Source organism: Anser anser, assembly GCF_964211835.1.
Source record: "Anser anser genome assembly, chromosome: 11".
Classification (NCBI taxonomy): domain Eukaryota; kingdom Metazoa; phylum Chordata; class Aves; order Anseriformes; family Anatidae; genus Anser; species Anser anser.
Window position 1 is genome coordinate 9,926,635 of NC_139732.1, and position 26,441 is coordinate 9,953,075.

At 39.2% G+C, this 26,441-nt stretch overlaps 1 protein-coding gene across 7 annotated transcripts in view; it reads right to left on the reverse strand.

Annotated features, from left to right (window-relative positions):
• Positions 1–26,274, reverse strand: part of ESRP2 (epithelial splicing regulatory protein 2) — a 45,900-nt gene extending 19,626 nt beyond the window's left edge. For 2 of the 7 annotated variants that reach the window (XM_083851387.1, XM_083851391.1), the window contains exons 1-11: positions 25,336–26,267; positions 25,169–25,198; positions 24,771–24,924; positions 23,837–23,965; positions 5,454–5,567; positions 4,195–4,309; positions 3,372–3,470; positions 3,198–3,252; positions 1,810–1,920; positions 416–548; positions 212–254 (exon numbers count right to left, since the gene is read on the reverse strand). In XM_083851387.1, coding sequence (XP_083707513.1) covers positions 212–254; positions 416–548; positions 1,810–1,920; positions 3,198–3,252; positions 3,372–3,470; positions 4,195–4,309; positions 5,454–5,567; positions 23,837–23,965; positions 24,771–24,924; positions 25,169–25,198; positions 25,336–25,355 — 1,003 coding nt within the window. In that variant the 5' untranslated portion in view covers positions 25,356–26,267. The other 5 variants (XM_083851388.1, XM_083851390.1, XM_083851389.1 and 2 more) reach the window with 5 other exon arrangements.
• Between the last annotated feature and the right edge of the window lie 167 nt (positions 26,275–26,441).

Consider the following 26,441-nt stretch of genomic DNA (forward strand, 5'->3'; position numbering starts at 1 on the left):
GATTCCCCTTCCTCACAAACACCAAGCCCAGCCTACAAACATCACAGCTCAAATGCAACCACATGAAACCAAAACTTCACAGGGTCAAGGATTCTTAGAAAGCAAAACAGGAAAAGCTACTTCATTAATTGTGTCCTCAGCCAAGAGAGGTATCAGAACTAGAACGTGCCTATGAACTTGAATAATTATACTGAACTCCAGCATCACTTACCTCCTGCAATTTTTAAGAATTCTTCCCCAGTTGCTTTGTAAACCTTAAAGAAAAAAAATCCATACATGAAAATGACAACATTCAACTATTTCATGTATGAGAGTGTATTTTTCTTATTTAGAGCAACATAGGAGCACGCATAGTTCTCATTTAAAACCGTACTCTTTGCTCTCCAAAGATTTGCTTCAAGTCATTACTTTTTACCTCAATGTATCTGCTACCCATGTGATGCTTATGTCTTTCCAGTGCCAAATCTCTCTGTTCTGAGTTGACAAACCGAACTAATGCTTCACCATTTCTTCTTCCTTGAGCATTCAGACAAAGGGCCACACCACCCCTGAAATGTAAAGCCAATAAAATAAAAAGTGAGATGTTGGACCTCATGCTGTTTGTCACTTTCTCAACTTCCATGCAGGTGTATTTCTGTAACCCCTTCCTATGGTCTCAGATTCAGGTTTGAATTTCCTCATACACCTACAAGAATAAATCAATCATATTTACTCTGCATTGAATACCTGGAATATATATTGACAGGTATGTTACATTAGAATCACTCCACATGTACACACCCACACAAAACAATCATATGAAAATTTCTTCCAAAGAGCACTTGGAAGTTTCTGAATCTGGCCTGCTTCGGAGTAATACTAGAACACTGATATGTTAGCGCAGAACTAAAGCTTCTGTTATGCCTTGGACTCTTCCTTGATTGACGCAGTAGGAGTTTCTCCCTGTAGTTACTAGCAATAAATGAATGTATCCTGGTTTTCAAACGATGTCTCCTTTCTTTTTCACACACTTCAAAAACGTTTATCTGGCTTTTAAGTCTCGCAAGTAGGCAACAAGATTACTCTAGAAAATATTCATATAAAAAAAAACTTAGAACAGGTTTCTGAAACCCCTCCAGGCCTTGGTGTACTCATTTGTAAATCAAAAAAATCATCTTCTACCCTCTCTGATGTAGAAATTTCACAGAGAAATCAATTTTTATCTGAGGTTCTAAGAATCAAAAGAGCTGATATCATCCTAAAATGCAATGCTAGCAAGCTAGAAATAACATACAATAGAAACACAGGAACATCTTTTTCCTCAACTGGCAGGTTTGAATTGGGGGGTGGGGTGGGGGTGCATAATAGACGTCTTTTTGTACAGTTGTCATTGTACGTATGATAGAGCATTGTCTAAATAGTAAGATATTTTGCATGCACATCCTTCTAAAAGTAACATGGGACAGATAACAGTCTAAAAGCTTGAATCATCTTTTAACATGTTAATATCTGACTGATTGGTTCTAACATGAATTTATTTATTTTTTAAATAAGCTAAGGCTATCACATCTCCTGCCTTAGTTTACCCAGGAACTGTGATTTGCACAGCTAAGAGCCTGAGAGCCTTTGTTCTCAATTCTTTCTTGCACAGTTAAGCTGGTAAACCTATTCAGTTATCATGAACATGGGGTGGGAAGGTGCTGGAGGTGGGAAAGATATAAGACAGCACTTTTGTGCATGCATGCAAGAGAGAATGCACACGCTAAATATTAAACACACTTGATGTTAAAAACCAAGTGATAAAGGCAAGACAAATTCTTATTCTCTTACTTAGCAATATTGAGTCCTTTGAAAAATCGGGCAATATCTTGGTCTGAAGACTGCCATGGCAAACCTCTGGCACGTATTACCGTCTCATTGTCCACTGTTTCAGATTTACTACTGCACAGAAAGAAAAAAAGAAGCAAAATTAAGCTTTAATCTAGGTTTTCCATTATCTTTCCAAGTTTCCATTTACAACTCATTTAACTTAAAAAAACAGAGCATATTTGTAGTTGTGACTCTTTTAATTCTTTTACTTATTTCAGTAAAGAAAAGATAGATAACTGGGGTAATTCCTTTATATACACAATGCCTAAGATGCAGTGTATTGTCATCACATAGCAGTTCCTTAAGAAAAAAAAGAAGGTTGTTTCAAAGTGAAGTAATAAGGAACTTCCAAATTTTATCTAATCTAATGTAGATGATTACAAGGAAGTCTTAAATATGAATATACGTTACTTATGCTTAAGATGTGTAATTCTCCAGTTCCTGAAACGTATTCGAAAAGAAAGAACTATTCTGTTTCTTGTCTCCCAAAATCCAAAGTCAATTTAGATTAGAAGAAAAAAACACATGGAAATGTTGAGCTTATCTCTGTAAAATATGAGAAATTTACTTCATGTAAGGAATAGTTTCCATCTGTCTAAAAACCAAGTTCTCAGCAAGAAATCTGTATAAAATCAAAGTGTCTCCTAAATTGTAATGCAGATCAAGATAGGGTAGAGACACGCCCATTTTAATGAGCACACTAAAAAGACGAAACACCTGCAGTTGGGTAAGGAACATGTCTGCTAATCAACAGCTTCCATTTTGTCACTTGAACAGAAACCTAGGAATCTGTTTAAAAAGATGTCCATGTACACTTTATCTAGACAGCAAATAATTAACATCAAGGCTTTCACAGAAGCACAAGGGATCCACTTCTGTAATACAAAAATACCCTTTAAGTGGGATCTCGAAACAATTTAAAAAAAATTCATTTGCTTCAACCACAGCCTTGTAAGACAGTCTGCAATACAGCATATTAGACAACTCTTCAAAAGCACCATGTAATGTAGTTCAGCTCCATATAGGGTGTGCCAGCCATTACCCCTGTTGACTTAGGGAAAGTTCACAAATATTTCTTCACCATTGGGTAAGATAAGTCAGCCTCACTGCCATTCAAAACAATAGCTAGTGAACAAAGAGCGTTTTACTTGCAGTGACTTTTAAGACAGAATAACGTACAGCGTTCAATATACCAGCTACGGTCTGTCTGCGCTAGACTACCGAATATGCTGTAATTGTTCTCAGGAATCAACCTAGTTTCACAAAGATAGGAGGAAGTATTTGCAATCCTTCCTTGCTGTAGACAAGGCTCAGCTTTGGTTGTAATGAACTGTAACAACAGCACTTACCATGGACCTGTTTCGTATTTGTATTTCACAGTTTCAGGCTCAGTAAATATGTGATCTGCAAAAAACAGGACACTGAAATATAACCAGGGTCAGAGATTACTTAAGAATGACAGTACCACTGTCAATTCATACAGAAAGGATAATTTCAACATTCTGTATAAACAGGTCACTTACTACAACTTTCAGAGAGCATGCTGAAAATGATAGCCACCATTGTTTTCACTTGCCACACACCGAAGTCCTCCTCCGTTTCATCTGTCCCTAAGCCTAGATCTAAATAGGTGATTATAGAAAATAACAGACTTGCACAATCATTTGTAAACAAGCCATAAGGCTTCCCTGTTATTAACATGGAATTGGTAATCAAATCACACTGGTCTTAGCAGGGACACGTGACCATTAGGCATTTGCAATTCTGCTCATAAACTGGTTAATATTCACTTTAACAGTCAACATTCTGAAAACTATTGATAGCTTACATCATTTCAGCTTTAACAGTTCAAAAAAAAAAAGAATAAGTCCGTTCCTATCACTTCAAACATAACTGAACTTTAACCACATTCTTCCGGGCCACAGCAATACTCCTAAAGTTTAGATGTAGAGGTGGGTTTTGTTTAGATCAGAGAACAATTGTCTGCAGACAGTGGAAGCTTGCAGGCTACTTGGTCCTGAAGAAGCTCACTGATAGCCAAGCCTTCCCTTTAAGGATCAAATATAAATAAAAATGCTGTTTTTTTTTTTTTTTTTTTGTCGCTTGTTTTGTAATGGATTTATTACATATGGTTTAGGTCTCATTATTAGAGTCAAAATTGAAAAATATTACAAGCAGACCCCCCTACACACACACAGTCACTTCAGCAAACATTTGTTCGATTTCACCTAGGAGATTTTTAAAATTTACATCATAGTTCAGTAAAATAAAACCCCTAACAATCACAGGGGTAAAACCTAAATAAGCATAATTGCTTAAGTTGCAAAAGCTGCAGCAAAAGGATACATTCTGCCATGGTCTTGATAGTCTGATCCTTCACGGCGGCTGAACTAGGGTAGCATGTGTGAAATTCTTTGCGCAGATCATAAAAGGAATAGAAGCAGTCTGACAGGAGGAAGTTCTACAAGGAAGGCAAAAAGGTTTTGTATACATTCCTTTAAAATTCTAATATTTTTGGACTGAATGAGGCAATCTCAAGAACTACATAGCTGCATGTCATCATCATCTGTCTACGATAGACCAGTTTTGCTCCTTTTTAACAGCTCAAATTCCATAGTCTTCCTAAGTTACTGCTTTCATGGTATTATAGGGCTGCTCTATTTTGTTTGTTTCAGTCCATTTTTTCAAGTGGGAAGGACAAAGAGTTACCCACAATCCATATTGCAGGATGGCATGTGGCATGATTTAAAAACAAAACAAAATAAAAAATAGTACTATCACATTTGAACGCTAAACACCATTGTTTCCTTTCTTGCTTCACCCCTACATAAGTATGTGCTTTTATGAAAACTCATAGTGCTAAGTTTTAACACAACCCAAATGCCAGATGAGTATTTGTAGAAACTCAGCATGACTACTACCCTTATATAGAGAAGAAAAAAAATACAGTTGATCAGTCAACTCCTTAAATGTCAGCAGCTCCCATTCCTGCAGGGTTCCTCCAGACCCTGCCAAGCAGGCTAACTCGGGAGCCACCACCCTGCACAAAGGCAAGATTCTTCTCCCTGTGCAAGTCAGGCTTGAAAGGAAATTGCTGCTTCATATGGGAGTAGCAAATAAGCTGTAGTACTGCTTCCTGTTGAATAAATGCAGATGGGAAACAACTGCCATTCTCCAGGGCAAGTCACTGCATGTTTACTCTCTACAGGACATTGACACGTGGCTCCTACCAATTTTAGGTTTTGGCACAAACCCATAGCTCTGCACAGACCCAATGATTTAAGTTAAGCCTAAACAAAGCAGCACTCCTCTACCACCTCTGCTGAGGTTAGACCTTTTCGCTATGACACTGAATTCAAACAACTTATATTGTTCTCTATCCTGCCTTTCCTTATTTTCCTCATTATGCTTATCTGGGGGTCCTCAAGTACTGTAGCTGACTTCCAAGAGCAACCGCCAGGGACTATTTCTGATGATGCCTTCCCTTGCACAACCCTGAGAAACAGAGGTATTCTTGGAGCACTACAGTTGCCAAGGTTGAATTGTGTTGCTCATCTCAAACTCCGGTAAACCATTTTCCTTCTGCATCAGTTCTGATCTCATACCTTCTTAGATGTTTCTGGGTGGAGGACTTGTCGAATGAGTAACTGGCCATCACTGCAGAGCGTGTAAGAACTCCTTCCAAGTACTTTCAGATCACTGGATACCAGCTGAATAAACTGGAGAAGAAAAAAAACATTTTACTGACTAATACACATACGCCATAAAATGAACATTTACCATTACTAAAACCTTTTTTTTTTTTTTAAGAGAAAAAAATTGACACTTCATAACAGATTTGGGCTTCTGATAAAAGGCAGGCATAGAAACAGTATGCTTTTGCAGAATAAAATAAGATGACTAGCAGTACGGCAAAAAGAACTAGGACAGAATGGCAGAATTATGAGTTCATATGAAAGGCAATGGTATTGTAATGGTAAGGTTCAAAAACTGAAGTAATTACTAAAAAATGCTGTGAAATATTTTAAATAAAAACCACATAACGTTTCAAGATAAACCACAGTACTGATTGTGCAATAGGCTTTCTTCACCTATGCCACATTTGACTTCAGTTTCATCCTTAATATTTCATTTTGATTTGTACTTCTAAAAGAGAAAAAACACCTACCCATTTGGATTTACTAATGTTTTGGAAGTTGTATGTCAAGAAAAGCCAAACAAATTGTGGTCTGATACCTTCAACAGTGAAATTATAGTGAAGTCGGATCTAGGACAACGAAAATTTTTCCAGAGATACAGCATTACTAACATTAGCTAAAACAAAGTTATTCCCTGCCTGTAGGATAGATAATCCCCAACAGGTTAATTCTCAAGAGAAAAGGGCTCCATCTGTGTCTTGCTCAAAGTTGTTTTCCATCCTTGGACAATAGTTTCTAGTCTTCTATTAGCTCATAGCAGTTGACTATTATAAGCAGGGAATTTAACACTAATGCAGTATAGTAGCTACACTTATCAAATCAATAAATAGCTACTTGTTAGCTAACTTTCAAGGGGACAAATATAATTATTCTAAGCTTCTCTCTTGATGCTACTCCCTCCCAGGAAAGCATCTGATCACAGACAAAGCAACAATTAACAACATGATGCAGTAGACATCCACTGAAAAATAACCTCCCCTCATCTCCCCCTAACAAATTAGAACAAATCTGCAATTCCAAAGATAGAAATATATCTTTTAACCTGTGTATGAGGAAAAATAGAGTTGGTTTGTTTCATTATCAACACATGCAACATGTTACGTTCTCTGCTTAGAGAGACAGCATCCTAATGACCTGCTCCCACAGATACACAGTGTTAACCCTGAACGAATGTTGTAGCATTTATGTCTCAAAGGTAAGGCTCACAAGGGAGCAATCTTGTATTGGACATGGATTAGCAGAGACAAGACTACCCGAGGTTTAATTCAAAGTAACTGCTCAAATCCAATTCTGGCCCTTGTAGAGAGGAGAGGCACTTCATCAGCATCTTGTGTGAGTTGCTTCATTTGCATACATATGACATTATATTAAAATTCATTTTATATAGAAACAGAAGGTATGTGATACTTTTAAAGGGGCGAAATATTCCCCCTGATCCTTTTTAATGCAGTTCTATCACAGCACACTATCAAAAAACACACAAACCCACCAAAATAAATAATTATATACATATATTTATATTTTCTCATTCTTGCAGATTCAGAAAGCCAGTTTCCTCCCAGTTGCTACTTCAGGTTCCTACCACAAGCTGAAGACTTGGAGAACCTGAGGCTATAAAGCAAGTCACTATTTAGGAATAATTTAAAAATCAGAAAATTGAGATCTGAGAGTGCTCCAAATACCTCAGCTGATGTGTAAACACCACAAAAAGAACAAAATTCCACATGAACCACTTCAGAAAAGCAGTTACAGGGCCTGCCACAGTCACAGGCCAGCAACAAATATTCTCACCATAACAGACAGGAGGAGAACTGTCTTTTTACTAAATGCAACACCTTCATGCTTTAACTTCTGGGCACAATAAAAAGCAAGTATTTGTAAGAAGGGATTGGAAATGGGAATAGGCATTAATTAGCCTCCCAAAGGTGTATAGGGATTCTTGCCAAAAGGAAGCAGAGCCTTACTGATGAGCAATAATAAAACACTCCCCAAACCTTCAACTTTGTACCCTGTGCTTCTGAAGATGTGCAAGAGCCCACATAACAAAAGTGCAATTAGAGAGCTGTTTTAATAAGATGCAAGAAGAAATCCCCCATACACATTTTGAGAGAAGCAGGAAATGCATGCAGCCTCATTTGATTTGTAAAAAGCATAACAACTGTAGTTCGAAAAGCCTTCAAATTAGAAAACAAAAGTAGAAAAAAAGTTTGGACAAGAGAGGGAGTGCTCAGGCCAAATGGCATCAGATAAACTGGCAAAAAAAAAAATCAAGACTGCTGCACTGAAATATTCACATTATTTTCTTCAGATCATTCATTCAGATCTGGCAGCATTTGTTTTTATTTTTAACTGAGACAGATAATTTGCACTGCATATGTAATAATTGTTAGTGATAAATTTCAACGTTGTTTTCACAAGTAGATTGTCCCATATTAGGAGTTTGCAATCATCTACTCTTATTAGTAGATGTTAACATTTTAGAGTGCCCCAGATAAAATGCCGTAGGACTGGCAGGCCTTGCTGAATGCTTATTTAGAAATTTCTATTTTGAAAACAATCTTTTCCAAACTTTGGGGTGTGCTCCTCAAAATAGGTCAAAAGGAGTGTGGGAAGAATAGTTAAGAGTCACGAACAACCCTTCCCGTCCAAACCAGCCTCGCTATCACATGGGTTAACCACGTAGAGGAATGAGGCAAAGGATTGTGAAAGGGAAGATTCACCTAGAAAAAAAGCATGAGGCAAAACAACAGGCATAACTCTGTCACAGAGGAACATCAGATTTTTCAGATTAGTTTGAACTGGCTTCTTTCATCTACATGAGATGTCTTAAATTCTGAAAAGGTTAAGTATAAAAGCATAGCTGGAGACCAGCTATTGTTCCTGTAGGTTACATCAGACTTGTAAGGCTTTCAGGCAGCAGATACAGCCTATCACATATGTTCAGAAGGAGTTAAAGCAACCAGTGCACATGCATTCATAAAGCTGTGTTAAAATGTAACTTCAGTGATTACAAGTTCCTGCTGAAAAGCCATCTTCAGCCTTTTTTTTTTTTTGCTCCATAAATACAAGGCAGCACCTCAAAAGGCAACCCAGAACAGTCATACACCAACACATAGCAAGCTCAGGACAAGTTAAGACCAGTGCCAGATTTACATTAGAGTTTTCTGTCTCACATATTCAGCAACCTGTCCACAAGTCTGTCATTTTATAAATTCCATCCACGTCTCCTTAACTCCACTAATAAAACCCACCTCAGCTATTTACCTCCCGTCATTCACCCTCACGCTGCTCTCCATAGAGCTGCCCCACTTTAGCATGCAAAGCTGCCCCACCTTAAGGCTTCCTCCACCAAGCTCACACACCCTATGGCTCCTGTTAATCTAGTCATTTCGTATGAACTGAGTTATACAGCGTTAATTACCACTCTTTGCATCTTGCAGCCAGCCCTCATTTAGCCTGCAAGAGCCACAGTGCAGAGGCATCACCCTGTGCTGCTTATTCCACCAGGTCAGCCTCTGCTAGGGCTCTGATGAATCATTCCACATTTAAAGGAACACATTCAATAGTTCACCACACAGATTAAAAACTGAACAAAGAAGAAAGAAACAAGCAGGCTGCTCTATACGTTTACCTCCCTGAAACCTAAAACAGTTCTTAGGGAAAAGGTGGTGAGAGGGAAGGAGAGAGTCGGAGCACCCGTCTGAAAAACTGGCTCTACAGGATCTGGTGCTTGTAGCTGAGAGTACAAAGAGAGCAAAGAGACATGTTTCGCCAGCAGCAAAGCTGGACGAAAGCCAGCACAAGCCACTGTGTTTTCTGCAAATGAATCCCCAGTGGCTGAAACGACACAGCCCCCTTCTCCATGTAGCCTTAACTGAACAAAGCTAGGGATTGCAGGGAAACTTTAAGATTCCTCAGTAAGCTCTTTCAATAGCTATGATGCACGAAGCACTAAAATAATCTGCTGGCTATTTGGATATTCCCATTTCCCTAACTAAAAATAGCTCTCATCCTTGAGAAAGGCCGCTGCCTCTGCACTGTGGCTGGCATGGCAATGAAGCAGGGAGCAGGCAGCTGCAGAACCCAGCCATGCTGTCAGCTAAGCTGTATCTGAACCCAAGAAACCCTGGGGGGTTCTCTCCTTCGTTCACCTCTGAGAAATAACAGAAAATTTGGCTGCTTCTTACTCATCTGACCTGCTCCTAGTGCTTCTTCAGAACTGGATCCTTTCTGTTAATAAGGCACAAAAGTTTCTCTGTTTGCTTCTGTTAGCCCTGCTAACCCGTCACAGCTAACAGCACCAGACTAGACACAAAATCGTTCACAAAGCCTCAGAATTAAAGGCGTCTTTGCAATTTAACTCTGGACAGAATCAGCTTCCAGAAAGTAGCTTAGCTTTTGTGCCATGCTCAGGCTAGACATGCCTCTATATCCCCATGTAGATATTACATGGCGCTCAGTGTGTGAGGACATGGTTTCAGCTCAGTGATATCAACAGGCATGCTAGTGAATTACCCAGAGGTTACATTTTGATTACACATGGATACACGATCAAGTTTCTGCCAAACTGACTTCTTAAAAAGTACTCATTTTGACATCTTTTGGCTGTGAGAAGACAAGTCACGCCTGGTCTAGGCAAAAATTAAGACTGATTGACCAACAGGTCATTTGTGATTCTGTATAAAGCCTGTCAAAAAAACTGTAACCGTGTCTTCTAGATCGGTCCTTTGCAAAACAGGTGTGGAGCCCCGTTTTTATACACACATGCACGCATACACACATACATCCTACTGTCAGGGCTTTCTATTTGTAGAGGAGATTAACTGCTGCTTTGCTAGAAAAAATGTCTAATAAAAAAAACTTATGCAGGAGTGACATCTTTTGGTGATTATTAAAAGGAACACTTTCAGAAATTACTTAGAAGAAAAGTTATTTTGGCTCACCTAAGTTCATATATTCCAACGTACTCCCTTGAGCTTAAGAAATTCACATGACTAATATAATGGTCCTAGAGAAACAGCAAAGATATAATCCACATATTTTTAAAATACACAGTTTGAAATAAAAAGTTCTATCTTAGGTACACACATTTGAGCTGTTCCCTTTTGCTAAAACCTGGAAAGTTTGCTAAGCATGTTATACCCCCCCATTTATTCGAAGAAACGAAGATTAAGTTTCCACTCTGATAAGCATGCATCTCTATGCCAAGCTTAAGCTGGAGAACTACTTTAGATCTCTTTCAAAAAGAAATTATTTTACCTACATAAGAGACCTTCTCCAGCAATGAATTACTAGAAAGTGTAGGACAGCAAGGACTCCATTACGGACAATTGACTCCTATATACAGATGTATGCACCTGCATGTGGTAATGTATGGAATTATGCAGAGTGACACAAATTACAATATAAAAAAATCAGCCCAACTGTTGTGTTTGCATGTCTAATAATTCAGGCAGTCTAAATTTATGAAGTTATAATGTTTCTAAATTTTAGTTCACAATACCTCTCAAGGCTTCGCTTTAGGTCCTGAAAATTGTTGCATTTTCATTTTATTAGTATAATGAAGTTTGAGAACTACAGTTCAGTCTATCAGACGGATTCTCAAATAGAATTTATCTACCAAAACATGCCATTAACACTAAAATCCACAGACTCACACACATATAGCATTTTTGTAGAAACAACTTCAGTAGCGACAACACAAAGCATTTTTCTCAATCCAGAAGCACGAGTTCACTTCCGTGCATACCCTCCTTACTTTGCCATAGATGAATTGTCAATTGAAGAAGGTATTCAAGTTGCTTCCTAATTGTAGCTCTCCTAGCAAAGAAACCACATGCTTTGCATATTAAGACTACATACCAGCACTTTGCAATAAGCATCCCAAATGCCTCAACTAAAGCCATACTATTTACCACCATGTTTGATATCCAAATTCATTTATGTCCAAAAAAAAAAATCATTACTTATTACACATTACTGTAAGTCACTACATTAGAGCTTTAGACTGTCTTTTAGGCCTTTGGCATGGATTGTTCTTTGCTTGCAGCACAGACCATATAATAATGAACTGTCTTCCTGCTGGTAAGAGAAGCATAAAACACCAATGGCAACCCAAAACACCACCTCTCTGAAGATGCTCTACTACACCTTCTGCTTCAACAGGCAAAGATATTCCAAGCCTTGCCTCAGAGCCTGATTATACAGAGAGCCCTCTACAATTTATTGCTAGAGAACAGCTAAAACCAAGCATATAGTTGCAGGGGTGCTGTTCCTGAAAAAAGGGATTGAAAGTGTCTGAAAACTGAAACAGGCTGCCCAGAGAAGTTGCAGAGTCTCCATCTCTGGAGATATACAAGACCCAACTGGACTTGGCCCTATGCAACCTGCTCTAGCTGCCTCTGCTTTAAGGGGTTGCACTGGAAACCATCCATAGGTACCTTCCAACTGCAGCCATTCTGTGATTCTCACATCTCTTTGCACTCTTTGTATTGCCCATTCCACAGCTACACTAAGGCTACCATAGTGTAGTATACATGGAGGTTTGTGTGTGCCTTGAGGGCAGGGGTGAGATGCAACCAAATTTGATGAAAAGAAATTTTCTGCCACCAAACAAAAGCAAGATTGGAGCACCACTGAAAAACAAATATCCAGCAGCCCTGAAGCCTCCCTTAAACTCACAGGCATGAGAAATCTCAAGAGTAATTAATCATTGGTTTGGCATACAAAGCTTGGACACACACACAACATACCCCGACAATGGCAACTTTGGAAAATAATTTCACCTCGACATTGTGCCTCAGATCCTACACCTTCAAGGGTTTCACATTTATTTACAATACTCTCCATGGGCAGTTTTCTGCTCCTTCCCTCTTCAAGCCCTGGTGATAATGCCAGCCTTACGCATGCAATGGTGGAATTTAAAGCATGTCAATACTACTGGGGAAGTGTGTAGACTGCATTTCAGCAGTATTTACAAGTATGATAACCCTTTATTGTTCTAGGTAACTTTTTAAACAGAGAATCCTATAGTAAGCCCTTGCCTTTGTTGACCTGTTAGCTGCTATTCCACATGGCTGATAATGGATACATGGTGACCTTGTACTGAAACTGCTGAAGAAAAAAAGAAGTGTAAGCCAACAAGCTCCAGGCAAGTGTTTTCTTTTTTTTTTTTTTTCTTCCCTCCTCCCCTAGCAGCATAGGAAAAGGTACTGTATTTAGGTACTATTCACGAAAAAGAAGTTGCCCCTTGTCTTTATTTCTCTGCAGAGGAAACTAGCACAAGTGACACAGGCAGCTCAGGCCCACTCACTAAAAATTCTAGAAAACTATATTGCCAGTTTGATTTCTTCTATTAAAAGAAAAGCAATTTTTTGCTCTGCTGAACACTAATGCCTGAGATTACGTAGTGAGTGAAAACTACCCTGGACAAAGGCATGGGTTTCATTTCCAGCATGCCAAAGACGGCATAACAGTGCTCAGTATGATCAGTCAAGTCACCCATCACCGACAGTATAAAGGTACTCAAACTGCATTTAATAATGGAGTAATCAATCAGAATGGCCACAATAAGTGTACCTGAGATAGTCCAGTATATTTACATGTGACCAATCCAGCAGAGTTTCCATCCACCTTTGGAATTTGAAAGTGTAAGAACAGATTTGTTCACCTTGATCTCAAGGAACTGCAGGATACGACACTTCTCACTACCTACTATCTTGTCATTTTATATCCTTCCCTGCAGAAAGCTTTAAGAGCAAGCCAGGCACCACATATCCTGCTGCTTCTGATGTTCTTTCAAAACAGCTTCATCTACATTAGGTGGCTGCATAGACACAAACTCTTATCCTACAAAGAAACTAGTTAATCACAAATGACACAAGCTTGGTAGCAACAAAGATAGCCGAGTCAGTCTCAAACATCATCTGACTGTGGAGTTCTGCCATAAAATTTCAAACATTACAAATCTTCAAAACAACCAGAAGAGAAAAAGACAGGATATATATTTTAAAAGCTATTTGAAAATATCCATTTTTTATCTTTTGCTTTGGTGCTGGGAAGTTGAAATTTCAGGAAATAACTGTACTCCTCATTGCCATCACACTGGTCACCACAGAGTGTTGAGAGAGATGCACAGCCCATATATAGTTCTTATAATGACAGTTAAGATTTGGGGGAGAAAATCAGAAGGTATTCAAGTTTATTATATCCTTCCCATTCAACAAGTACTTTAAAATAGGCCATATTTTTTTCCACAGATACATGAAGGGGCTGTAAGTTCAGCTTAGATGAGGCTAACCTACCATTAACCTTCTACATGAAGGCTTTTTTTTTTTTCCTCTAAGGATGGTTCGGCAACAGGTAGAATATGAAAAACATAAATGAAGCAATGGTTGTCATGCTTTGTCCATTGCCAGCCTGTAGAGCATAGAAAATACTGTTGTTACTCAAAACTATAATAAAGTGTGTGAAGTTGCTACATTCTTTCTTTGGGTCATTTTAATTGGGCGTGGGTCTCCCTGCTACAACAGAAACAACAGCTGCTTAAAAGTTTTAGTTTTTCCTTGGAAAGAATGCAAAAACGTAACCTTCTGTCAAGACAAAGATCTGTCCAAGCCACGCCACTTGAGCATTTTATGACCATTTTTGATTAATTATTTCTGACATAGAAGTTTGCAATACCAGATTATTTGCATGCTTTCCAGCTATCATATCTACAGAATCTCATTCAGGTAATGCATTAAGCATAAAAAGTAAGACCATGGTTCAGGCTACCTAAATGTCACAGCAATCAGGTCACAGCTTTTATCTTCAAAAGCACAATCTGTTTTAATAAGAGAGTGCTGAAATGTGCACGGAACTCCACAAACAAGCTACTAGAAGTTAGCCTTGTTTGAGACAAAAGAAGCCCATTCCTGCAGTGTAGGTACTGCACAGTTTCTACACTTACATTACTACTGCATTATGTGTCAGGGAACTGAACAACAAGGAAACACTGAGAAAAAGTAAGCAGTTTTCAAGTTTAAATTAACCTATAAGAAAGAGGCCATTAGGCAGCAAAAACAAACAACATGCAAAAAAGATGCATATCTTACAGATCACCTAGGCATTTGTTTGTGTAGGTTATTCACAAGTCTGTCTTTAAACAAAAGACAACTCTTACAGGAAACTTTGAATATTTGCAAAAAAAAATCCATATTCTGTCAACCTTTTACCTATATTTCAAGTAGGACTACAATGGTGCCTCACACTCCTCATTGGCTGTTTGCTATCAGTTCAACTCACAGAGCAAGTCATTGCAGCCTGAAAGAAAAGGTTGAACAGACTTTCCAAACTCTAGGTTTTAATTCATATACTGTGACTGTAATATTTCCTAAAATCTTAGTTTAAGCATGAGTTCTCTCTGCGTTCTATACCTCCCCCACTCCCTCTTACCTCTGTTTCAAGGACAAACTTTCATTAGCAATGTGATCTTTAGCACCGGCTCTATTGACTGTAATGCATGGTACCGCTCTATTTACTCAACACTACCTCATTGTTTGTAGTGTAAGCTTAACCAGTTGTAGGAGAATTGCCAATGCCTTAAAAATTAAAACTTCTCCCCCCCCCCTTTTTTTTTGTTTGGTTTTGTTTTTCAGGTTGTTTTTGCAGTAATGTCCAAGGAAATGGGAATTATAAGAAGACGGTATACATATTATCCACATTTTTGTTTCCTTTGAATGAGATTCTCTCTCATTCCTTTAACCAAATACAGTAGAATACCATAAGCATGGACTGCCCTAAATGGACTTGAGATCCAGTAAGCATCTTATCTTGTAATGGAATCCAAGTGATCCTTGCTCATACCCTTATAAATATCAGCAGAAAAGTCAAGCTTTCGTAAAACTGCTCTGAGTTTCCCCTTTCTTGTTCAACGTGCTTTCATGAAAATAAAAAGAAGTAGATCCCTAGGCCAACTTGCCTTTAAACTCTGAAATTTTGAAGTCACGGACTAGAGCAGCAACCCCACACATCAGGAACTGATTATTTTTGAGAAAAGGAAAAATGAAAATAAGTGAAATGATTATCTCTAATAATTGTAGTAGTCTACTACTGAGTAAGATCAGAACTTCCATTTGGCCTTCCAAGGGATTCAGACCCACACAATAAAGAACTAGAACACTAACAGGGGCATTATTTAGATGTTGCTTCCTCTTAAAGAACTGTGTTCTCTTTTCCACGTAGTGTCTTGTTTTCAAAGCATTATGACTGACAAAGCATCATGTGAGCTGCATAGAATATGAAGTGAAGCAAGTCACACAGCTCCTTGTGATCAATTCTTTGTGTCTGAGATTTGAAGGGAGGAGTGGGAGGTGATTTATAGTTTCTTGTTTCTTTAAGTATACCACAGGAGCAGCAGTCCTCTTCTGCCTTGCACCATTTACCTGGTGTCTTTTCACAAGCTTTAGAATAAGCAAAAGTTCATCCTGTCACAGCTTGTGCTGTACAGAATGACAGTGGCTAGTACACTAAAAGCAAGGAAACTCCTAAACTCTTTCATTGTTGCAGTCATTCTTGCAACTGTAACAGATTTTCCAGTTCTCAAACTTGTGCATCTTCCCGCGGTCTGACAGTTACTTGATTCAAGATATTTGATGTATTATACACTGTTTTGTGACTCTCTTCACCTCACATGACTCCTAAACTAACTTTTAGGTATTTGGGAACACAGTTACAATAACATCTACTTACAAAGGAAGACCTCCACAATGGTTTTTGTACTTTTATTTTCCTGGTTGCATAATTTAGCTCTACTTTACTTTTAGTGGAATTCACTGCAACAGAATTACTTATCAGGGACATAATTGTGTCTTAATTTATGTAAACACATTTGATTTCACACACTGCAAACATCTATACAATTCATTTAAATGATAAAGAACATGCTTAAATTTCTCTAGAACTAGAAACAGAACGAAAACACCACTAATTAGCTTTGGTTTCAACTCAGTAAGAATGATAATACAGACAGTCCATAGGCTGCCCTAGAGCTGTAGTGACATAACCTTTTTCTTTTAAGCTAAAGGGTGTCCGACATCACCACAGGTGCCTAGTTCTTTAAAAAAGAGGATAAAATAGTTCCATCTATATGCAATGTTTCCACTGTAGCCTGCTGGTTGAGTACCCCAGAAAGACTGAAGGATGGAAAAACCACTCATGTTCATAAGCTTTAGATGCCACAGATACCAATGTAGGGAAGAGAGACATTATTATATTTCTAACTGAAAGATATAGGAGTTCCAATTTTAACCACAAGAAGCATAAAATGAAACAGGGCTGACATTATTTAAGTTGTTACTTACAAATAAATCAAATTCCAATCAGCATTTTTATAGCTTTGGCCACAACACTGCTTTGCTGGCAGCATCAGTTCCTGTCAGCATCCGTGTGTCACTCTTAAACCTGGCTGTTCAGCAAAGAAGTGCTGCAACATGTTGACAGAGGTGTTGTCCTCATTGGGCAGCACTTACCTATGCAAGACCTTCTGCATATAACTTAAAAAAAAAAAAAGAAAACAAAACACCTTTTTTTTTTAAAGCTCTGAGCAAACCAACACACTGATGCAAGAACTGTGCAGCCCTCTCAAAAGCTGTGACTAGAATCAGATTAATTCTTACCCAAGGAAGAGAGAAACAGTGAAGGTTTGCAGACAACACAGCGTCCACACCAAATTTTGTAAACTGCTTCCCTGCTAACATGTAAGAACTGGTGGAGACATCGCATGCATTTTTATTATTAAAATGGTAGAATCCAAATCCTTTATTCCTCATAATTATTATAATTCCTCATTATTGCTCAGCCACTTTTGAAACCCCAAAAACAGTTCATTAACACGTTTCCAGGGACTTTTTCCAGTAGCTATTTACAGCAAGTCATAAGAAAGAAGTTCAAAAACTTTGAGGATCATGTATTCACCAGCAGCAATCTTTGTATTAAAAGGCTTCTACCATCTTCCAGTGACTTATATAAAAAAGTTGCAAGTACAATTTCAAGAGAAATTAAAGTATTCAGGTATAATATCATAGTAGTGAGAACACTGCAGTGTGCCAGTGACACAGCTTTAAACATTGCACAACCTCACATTGTGTGAAGACAGGTATTTCAAGCTTTCAAGCTATTCTGAATATGTCATAGGAGCGTTTATTTTTCTATATATGCTAGTCCATCCGGGCATAGTAAGAGACTTAATGCTAATGTTTTAACTTCACCAGAAGAAGCAGCAGCATCCACTACCATAAAAAGTCTACTCCAGCTAACCCTCAAACCAATGGGCCAAATTATTCACTTCTAATGAATATGGTGCTTCCCTTAAAATTAAGAGGAGAAAGAAGTAGCACAGCTAACTGGAAATACCACATTTTTATGCTTTCAGAGAAAGTAATATGCAGCTTTACACAAATGCCTTTAATTCTCTGGTGATTCTAAAGTGAAATGTACCTAAATACAGGAACAAAGCAAGGTTTAAATACATACTCAAGGAGTTCTGATGAAAGCATTGCAGCCTTCAGAGAAACTACAGTTATATTGTTTTTCCATAAAAGCTAACAGAACATAAATGCTGCCAATAAAAAATGCATTCATTATATACATATATTATACGTAAGTATGTATATAACAGAGGGACTGTTTCTGGTATTAACTCTATAGTTTTTGAGAGAACAGGTGTGTGTTATAATCATAACACAGGGGAGCTGAGTAGCACAGAGGATTAGTAATGGCAAAAAAAATCCTGCACTATCACCAACAGAATTACAACTAGGGCTCTTTAATGAGAGTTTGCCATCCATTTTCATTGCTAAACAGAAAAATGCCATATTGCAACAGCCTGCAGTTACAGGAGGCATTACCACACCTTTGCTTCCCTACCATAAAGACTGACAATTATCCAATATTAGGTATCAAACATTTTAACTAATGTTAAGCTAGGTTTATTAATGGAAATGGGAAGTTATTAGAAGCTTATAATAAGAACCCTGCATAAAACTGCTCACAGCCCTCTCAGCCCTTTTGTAAGAGGTGTTTGTGTCTCACCTGCCCTGACAACCTGAAGGCCACCTTGTGTGTGCCGGGGCATCCTCATCACTTACTGCTGGTGCCAAACCAAGGCCACAGTTTCACAGTACAAGCTGTTTGGTAGCCAGGCTGCCTTAAAACATTCCTCTCATTTCAAACGCAGTGTATGTCCACACCTTGGTGCCACGGCTGCCCTCAGCAGCTAACCACCTAATCTGCCTCGCTGCACATCAAACAGAACTGCTCCAGACCAGAGCTGTTTTTGAACTCAGCAACGGGCCTTGCTCCAGTTTAATGCGCAGCCCCCAAGACCTTTGTATTGGCACAAAGCAGGGGAGGGAGGTCCATGTAAGCACCACCTTAGTGAAAGGTGCTACTGAAAAATTTTTGTGCAACTGCAGCTTGAGAGCATGATGTGGGGGCAGAAATACTTTAAGCTGGTATCACCAAACATGTTGGATCATGAAAACACAACCAAAGGGTGTAGTTTCATGGGATGTGAGCTTGGACAGCGAAGCAGCTTACAAGTTCCCACCCTACCTGCTCATTTCAGCGATCCTGTTTACAGCACGGCCTCACAAAGAGCTTTACTGACACAACAGAAAGGATGGCAAAGCATGGTGCAGGAGCAAGAAGCTGGCTTTGCTGCTGAAGCCAAATCTTGTGAAACTACACCCTAAATATTTGCTGTGGAAAGAACAGCCTGCTCAGTAACACTTGCCAAAGGTTTGCCAAACACCTGCTCCAAAACTTCAGAACTCAGACCCAGCAAACACTCCAAAACTCCAAGCAGACTCTGCCAAGAGTTATATTGGGCTAATATAGTCACCAAACAATCTCAAATTGGAAGACCCACCACAGTCCCAATAAATACATAAAATTCAGGTTGTGATCAGTTTCAAGAAATGTCTTTGACCAAAGATAATTTACATGCTGTTTAGTTCCCTTGAGTTAGCTAAACTTAAGCCAGTAACAGAACAGTAAGAATTAGCTTTCTGCTCCAGGAAAACAGCCCAGTATTACCACTAATATACATTTGAATATCCTTTTTCCTATTCTACATTTTGGGGGGGGTGCATTTGTCTTTTGATTAACAACTGAAGACAAAAAAGTCAGCGTGCATTTTTAGGCTTTTTTCCTCCAGTCTGAAGATTCAGAAGTACATTTAAAAAAATATTTCAGAAGTCATTTACCCAAAATGAAGGTGTAACAGCTGGAAAGAGAGAGCTGGAAAGAGAGAGCCAAGAAAACTTTCTGCTAGCACTTTGTGAAGAGGAGGCTGCAGAACAAGTTTCTCTTTAAAAAAAAAAAAAAAAAGGTTGCAACCGGTTTATCAGGTTAGAGGAATTCACTGGTTCTTCCACCTCTTCCCTGCCCGCCCCCCTTTCTTTCCAAATGCTCATCTAATCAGCTTGTTTCTTGCTGAATTTGTTGATACCTGAGAAAATAAACTGCTCTTGCAGCTCACATAAACAATCAATAGGCATTCGAACATGCTTTAGAGAAGTGGTAATTTGCTATCACCTGAAGAAGTGGCAACCTCTCAGTATTTTCAATTTGAGCATGGTTTAGCTGAGAAGGGAAAACATGCCCAGGTTAGCCTTTCTATGATGAAGAATATGAATTAAATTTATCACTAATGTATTGCATCCAATGTAAAATTTGATGAAAGACCAGCAAGACTGGGACAGTCTTACAAACAAGTTTTTCACACTTATATGTCACTCCACAGACAAAATTTGGGTGCTTTCAATAGGTCCAAAAGCGGACCCAGCTCTCATGAGAACCTCTCCCTTTTCATGTATATCGTTCAAAGAAGGATGGTAATTACAGCTAAACACTGCAGACACCTCTCCAAAATTATTAGCTCTTCTTAGACTCCATCCTTTGTCAGGGAGACATGCAAATATTGCCTTGCAAAAGGAAAGCAACATGTCTTAAGGCAAATCATACTGATTTAGCCAGGTTTTCTGTATGGGAAGGATTAAGAAATCCACAACACTTTCAACTTAGCATTGGGTCTTTAGCTTAAGAATCCCTATGGCTATAATAAAAGAAGCACATGAAGATGTCAGCTTTTTAATGACAGTGTAATGGGGAAGAAAGAAAGGTGAAGTTCATTCTGGTTTTGTTCTTTTAAAACAAGCTTCCATTCCTGCAAGGTTTCAGATAGCAACTTGAAAACATTTTTTCCCTTAAAAGTTTGGAAACTGGGAAACCATAAAGCTCTAAAAAGAAAAAGAAACTCTAGAAAAGAAAACTCTAATTCACATGCTAAATAAGGCAGTCCCATGATTTGAGGATCTGACCAAAGAAACCTAGCAAGGATGTCCTAGTGCTGCAGGAAGAAATGCAGGATGCTGTTCCCTTTAGTAAGTATTACAGGTAATGCATGCTTAGAGACTTACATCACAGGTTCAAAACAGTTCCAAACATACACTTGAACTTGAGATTTCCTGCTTGTTTTGTTTAAAAAAAAAAAAAAAGCCCTCACATGTTTTCTGCTCAGTAGCATTCTTCAATTACAACACCACATCTCAGTCAGCAGTTTTATGTTCATCATTACAACAGAGAAAAGTTATTACTGCCATTTTGAACTAAATACATCAAGCAAACTGCTTCCAAAAGGCATACACTTTATGACTTGTGGCAGTTATTTCCCTAATATTTGTACATGTACAGGATCTTTCCTCCCCACCCAAAACATAGCTACCAAAACACTGCACATCAGCTACAAGAAAATACAGCCGGATCCCATAAACGAACTAGCGTATGTGGAATCAAATGCTTGTTAGCCTAGACAAATACAGTATGAAAAACCTTGTAGAAAAATGTACAGAACATACACTACAACAAAATAAGCTTGATTATTTAGGGGACACTGTGCTTCAGAACCTCTCTTTGTAAAATTACACAGCAAAAATACATCGGGGAAAACAAAAGTGTTTTAGAATACTTGAGATAAACGCAAGCAATGAGTTGTCTGAGGTGCAATGCTGTGAGAATATGAAGTACAATTGAAATGATGCAACGTTGGTTAAGTGCTTTGTTACAAACACAGTAAAGATTTAACCACAGACTATAGGTTTTTGGTAGACTATCATTCCTGGAAAGTGAACTGAAAAGTAACAGGAGGTTTTCTGCTGTCAGTGGAAAAACTCCAGGCCCACAGAAGCTGATCTACCATTTATCAGTTATGAATTGCCAAATCAAAAATCAAAGAACGGTTGAGGTTGGAAGAGACCTCTGAAGCACAGGTAAAAGTTACGATGGCTTTATGGCTGGGGATTCTCACTTCCCTCTACGTGTAGAGACTGAGAACCCAAGGCAAAAGCCAGAAGCGGGTACTGAAACTTTCATTTATAAGATTAAGATGAGTGCTAAAGTGAGCAATTTTCAGCCGCATCATCAGATTCTCTACCACAATCCAAGCAGGGTGTGGAAAACTAATTTCACATACTCTACAACATTATCTCAAATCAAGGTACATGTCTACTTCCTTTTCAAATAACCACTTCACCCACCAGTACTTTTGCTAATCAAAATACTTTACTGAGGGAAAAAAATCTGTATGTGTCAATAAGTACCTGACATCCTTAAAATATACGATGTAGTTAAATCATTTAATGGATTTATCTTTAAAAATGCAGAAAAAAGAGTCTACTGTAAAAGAATACAGAATTCTACTTTTTGCTGACATTGCAAGCGAGAGGATGAATTAATTCTCCCCAACTCCCATGGAATCAGGAAGTATGGAGGGGCAGGGAGACAAGCTTAGGTAAAGGGTGTTCCAGCACATCTATGACAGAATTGGCCACATCACATCTGGCATCCAACATTTAACAGCAAAATCATTATTTGGTTGCATAGATATGCCAAACAAAAAGGGTAAAATTGTTGTTTTTCAAGAGTCTACCACACCTACACGCAAAGGTAGTATTTCCTTTTATTTGCTAAATCAGACCCACCTACAGTGCAATTTACAGCAATAAGATACAATCTCTCATAAAGTATTGAGTGTAATTAAAGTGTGTCTGTTATAAAGGTAAACAGAGTGTACTAGGCTAAGCTGTTCCAGATGTCTTTAGTGCAAGATCTGGGACAAGATCAAACCTGCAGCTGCACATTTTCTCAGGGGTTATTCTGAAGCATTAAAAAAAAAACAAAAACCTCTTGGTCTTAGAGTCTAGCAAAACTTGTGCAAGTAGAATAAATGCCATGCACAGCTGATGTTGAGAGATTTCAAAACACAAGTTACATATTTCTGTTTTTAAAGGTACCCACTCCAGAGTAAAATGTTAACCATTCAGTATCAAAGAGGGTTAGGACCTAGCCTGCCAAGTTATCTCTGTGTCACCAGAAGTTACAGCAACATGAACCTGTTCTACTGCCTAAGCAAGTTTCTTGCTGAAACACACCTACATGTGATTCAGACAAGGTGTGGAAAGCCAGTTTTATATGTTCCACAAAAACGCACTATTGTATTTTTCCACTCAAGCACATTTTGCATGCATAAAAGGGAAAGAAAGCAAGATTTCATGAACTGAGTACATACAAAGTACTAGCATTAGAAGTTTTAAAGTAATTTATGGCATATTGCAGTGCAAGGATCATATAAATTTACAGGTTTACTGTTAGTGTGATACTAAATTAGTCGAAGAGTAGAATACAGAAATTGTAGAAACAATCAATCACTTCATTATCCACTAAACAACTAATTAAGCTCATTTGGAAGAATGACATGACAAACACAGCTGATGTTTTATGTAAGCATAGTATTGAAGAATTCAACTAATTTCGAGAAAAACAACCAAGAAAAGTTTAATATTTTAATTCACATCATAGCAGAGAACCTGTAGATTAAAACATGACACCTACATTTTGAAAGTTTGATCAGTACTGCATTTATCATGTTTATCTTACTATTTATTTATATATATTTAAGTCTTGCGTAAGAGACACTCGGGATAAAAGGAGGCCTACCAACATAATCAGAAGCCAAAACTTCCAAGAACCAGAGCATGAGCTCAAATAATCTGGTGCTGTACGTAACTTTCAGAATCACAGGGCTCCCAATTCAAATGCTTCAGGTCTCTTTTTGGTTAGCTTTAAACACAAAACTTGCTAGTGATTTCACAGTGAAAGACAAAACGAAAGTATATTTCTTTTACAGGACAGTTGAGTCTTGCCCCCAGATTCCCCCTGCATTGCCCCTGTTGCAAAGAGCAGTGCCTCACCTGTTGAAGAACCCGGTCCAGAGGCTCTGCTTTGCCCAGTCCCTCTGGTGTTAAACCACTCACTTCACGACATTGATCACTTAACTCCAAATTGTCTGCTTTCACCAGGGATTTGTGCAGTGTCCCTACCTAAAAACATTGAAGAGACGATGGACAGAAGTGAGGAGCAATCAAACAAGCTCTGTTTAACAACACGTTTACAATGCAGAAAAATCAGAAAGGTGCAGTATCACTGCCCCAATGACTATCACGATGAGCAAGAAAAGGCATTTTTTGGTAAAGGTTTCAGAAAGGGAGACCCTTGGCCTAGGTTTCCTTCCCTCCCACCCAGGAGAGCCGTGCTCTCTGCTGAGGGCCACAGGAGCAGCTTCAGGCCTCGCCGCTTGGGCTTGGAGCTGAGTTTTGGGGGAATTTTTCGTTGTAAAGGGAAGACCACCAAAAGTTAAGGCGCTTTCCCTAATCTGTTCACGAAATTGATAGCCACATTTGTTTTATTACAGCCCTTCATCTTTGAGGGATTATTATTCACAAGAGGGCTTTGGGAGGGAGGTTAAAAAAAAAAAAGAAAAACACTTTTTTCAGATTAGCCTCAAAGTCGGAGGAATTTAAGATTCTCTGAAAAGTTATCCAAACAGGGGGCTATTTTTCTGTATAAAAGAAGAATGAAAGTGCCCAGCGGGTGCCGTGACGCGGCTGAGGAGGGGTGCCCAGCCCCAGTCTGCCCCGGGCACCTCCAGGAGCCCCGAGGAGCCCTCAGGTTTGGGGCCACCGATGGTCCAAGGGGGCCGGGGAGGTGAAGGGGGTGGGAAGAGGCCTGGCTTTCTTTCAAAGTTGATTCTTCCCTTCAAACGGAAGGAAAATAACTTAAAAAAAAAAAAAAAAAAAAAGGCTGCGCCCGGGGAACGCGCCCTCGGACCGGGTGTCGAAGCCATACCTTCTTGCCGGGGAGATCCACAACTTGCCACACCAAGAGAATTAGTTCCCTCTCATCCGAACCCAGTTTAGCCCCATATGCACCAGCTGTTGCCCCAAACAACACCACCAAAGAGTCACTGCGCGAAGCCGTCATGACCACAGGGGGGAAACAACTACAATCAAAAGCAGAGGTCAAAAAAAAAGAGGAAAAAAAGAAAAAAAGACACACAAACAGACAAAAAAAAAAAAGGAACAAAAAAAATCCCGCAAAGGTTCACCCCCTACCTCCAAGTGATCAAAGGGGAAAGGAGAGAACGAGGAGTCAAAATATTAAAAGGAGAAGAAAGAGCAACTTAGGAGGTAGGGTTTCTGAGACAAAAAAAAATAAAATAAAATGGAGAAAACTTGCATCTCTACCTGTTCCCGGTGATCTCCTTCTTCCCGGGGCTGATTGGGAGGTAAAATTAGCAAGCTGTGGGGTTCTTTCCCTCTGACATCATGGCAGAAGCCCAGCCTGAGCTTGGCCTTTTTTTTTTTTTTCTTTTTTTTTTTTTTCCTCCCCTTCCCCTTCTCTCCTGAGTTACCTGCCCTTGGTGCAGCTCATGTGACTCTAGTCAATCTCCCGGAGGGACGAGGCCATTGGGTCTCTGGGAAAGGTGTAGGAGGGACGGAGGGAGCCTCAACGCCTGGCTGATCCGGCCTGATTGGTTTTTGAGGGAGGTGAGAGGCAAACTCCCTTTCTCTCCCTTTCTCCAACCCGCAGGAAGTGTCCCTCTACCTGCTTTCGGTTCGGCGGGGGTGCTGGGGGCTTTAACCAGTCCCCTGCTCGCACCGGCTTTTTGGGTTTGGGTTTTTTTTTTGCTTTTTAAATCTGAAGAGTGTGCACGTGCGGTTAGGAAAACAGAGCCTTGGCTCTGAAAGGCACAAAACGAAAGCCTTCACCTGCTCCGAATTAATGGCATCTGCCGAGGTCGCCGTGCACGGACCGAGCCGGCGGTGCCAGAGCTCACCTGTAAGAGGAGGGCGGTGTAACCTGCGGGATAGCTTGTAGTTTTAGGCCCTGTTCTCCACGAGGTTTCAAAGGTGAAATAACTTGTGAAATGACTTTCGGTTTTGAGAAAGAGTGTATCTAGGACGTTTTCCAAAGCAGACGTGAAGCCCTGCATTTTCTGTCCTGTACGTACTCAGTAAGGAACTGTCGCCCCGGCATTAACTACCGTGCAGATGAGCAGTTTTTCTCTGTACCTCCTCCCTTTTCTGTCTCACAGGTGAGACCGCACTGGTAAAATGCCGTCTGGTTTATAAAAACCCTCCTCTAAGTGTTTCTGCTGGATGGCAGCAGTAGGGAAATCTGTAACATTGTGGCTCCAGACATCTTTAGAGGCGCTGTCAAACTCAAATCTGTTTTCAAGCAGAAGTAACAATAAAAAAGCTAAAAACATGCTTTGAACACCGTACTATTTTTTCCTGTTATCACAATTAATAAGTTACTCCTGATTTTTAAAGGGCAAATGTTGCAAATTAGATCGATCATACATATATTTATTTTATTAGATCTTAAACTTGTAATTCAATATCAGTGCTGAGTTAAAATACAGTTTTCACTGACCGAAAAAGGGTGCTGCTATTTAGCTGCTGATGCCTACCGTGGGGAAACTGTAGAGGTGGACATTTAACTGTGAATATCTGA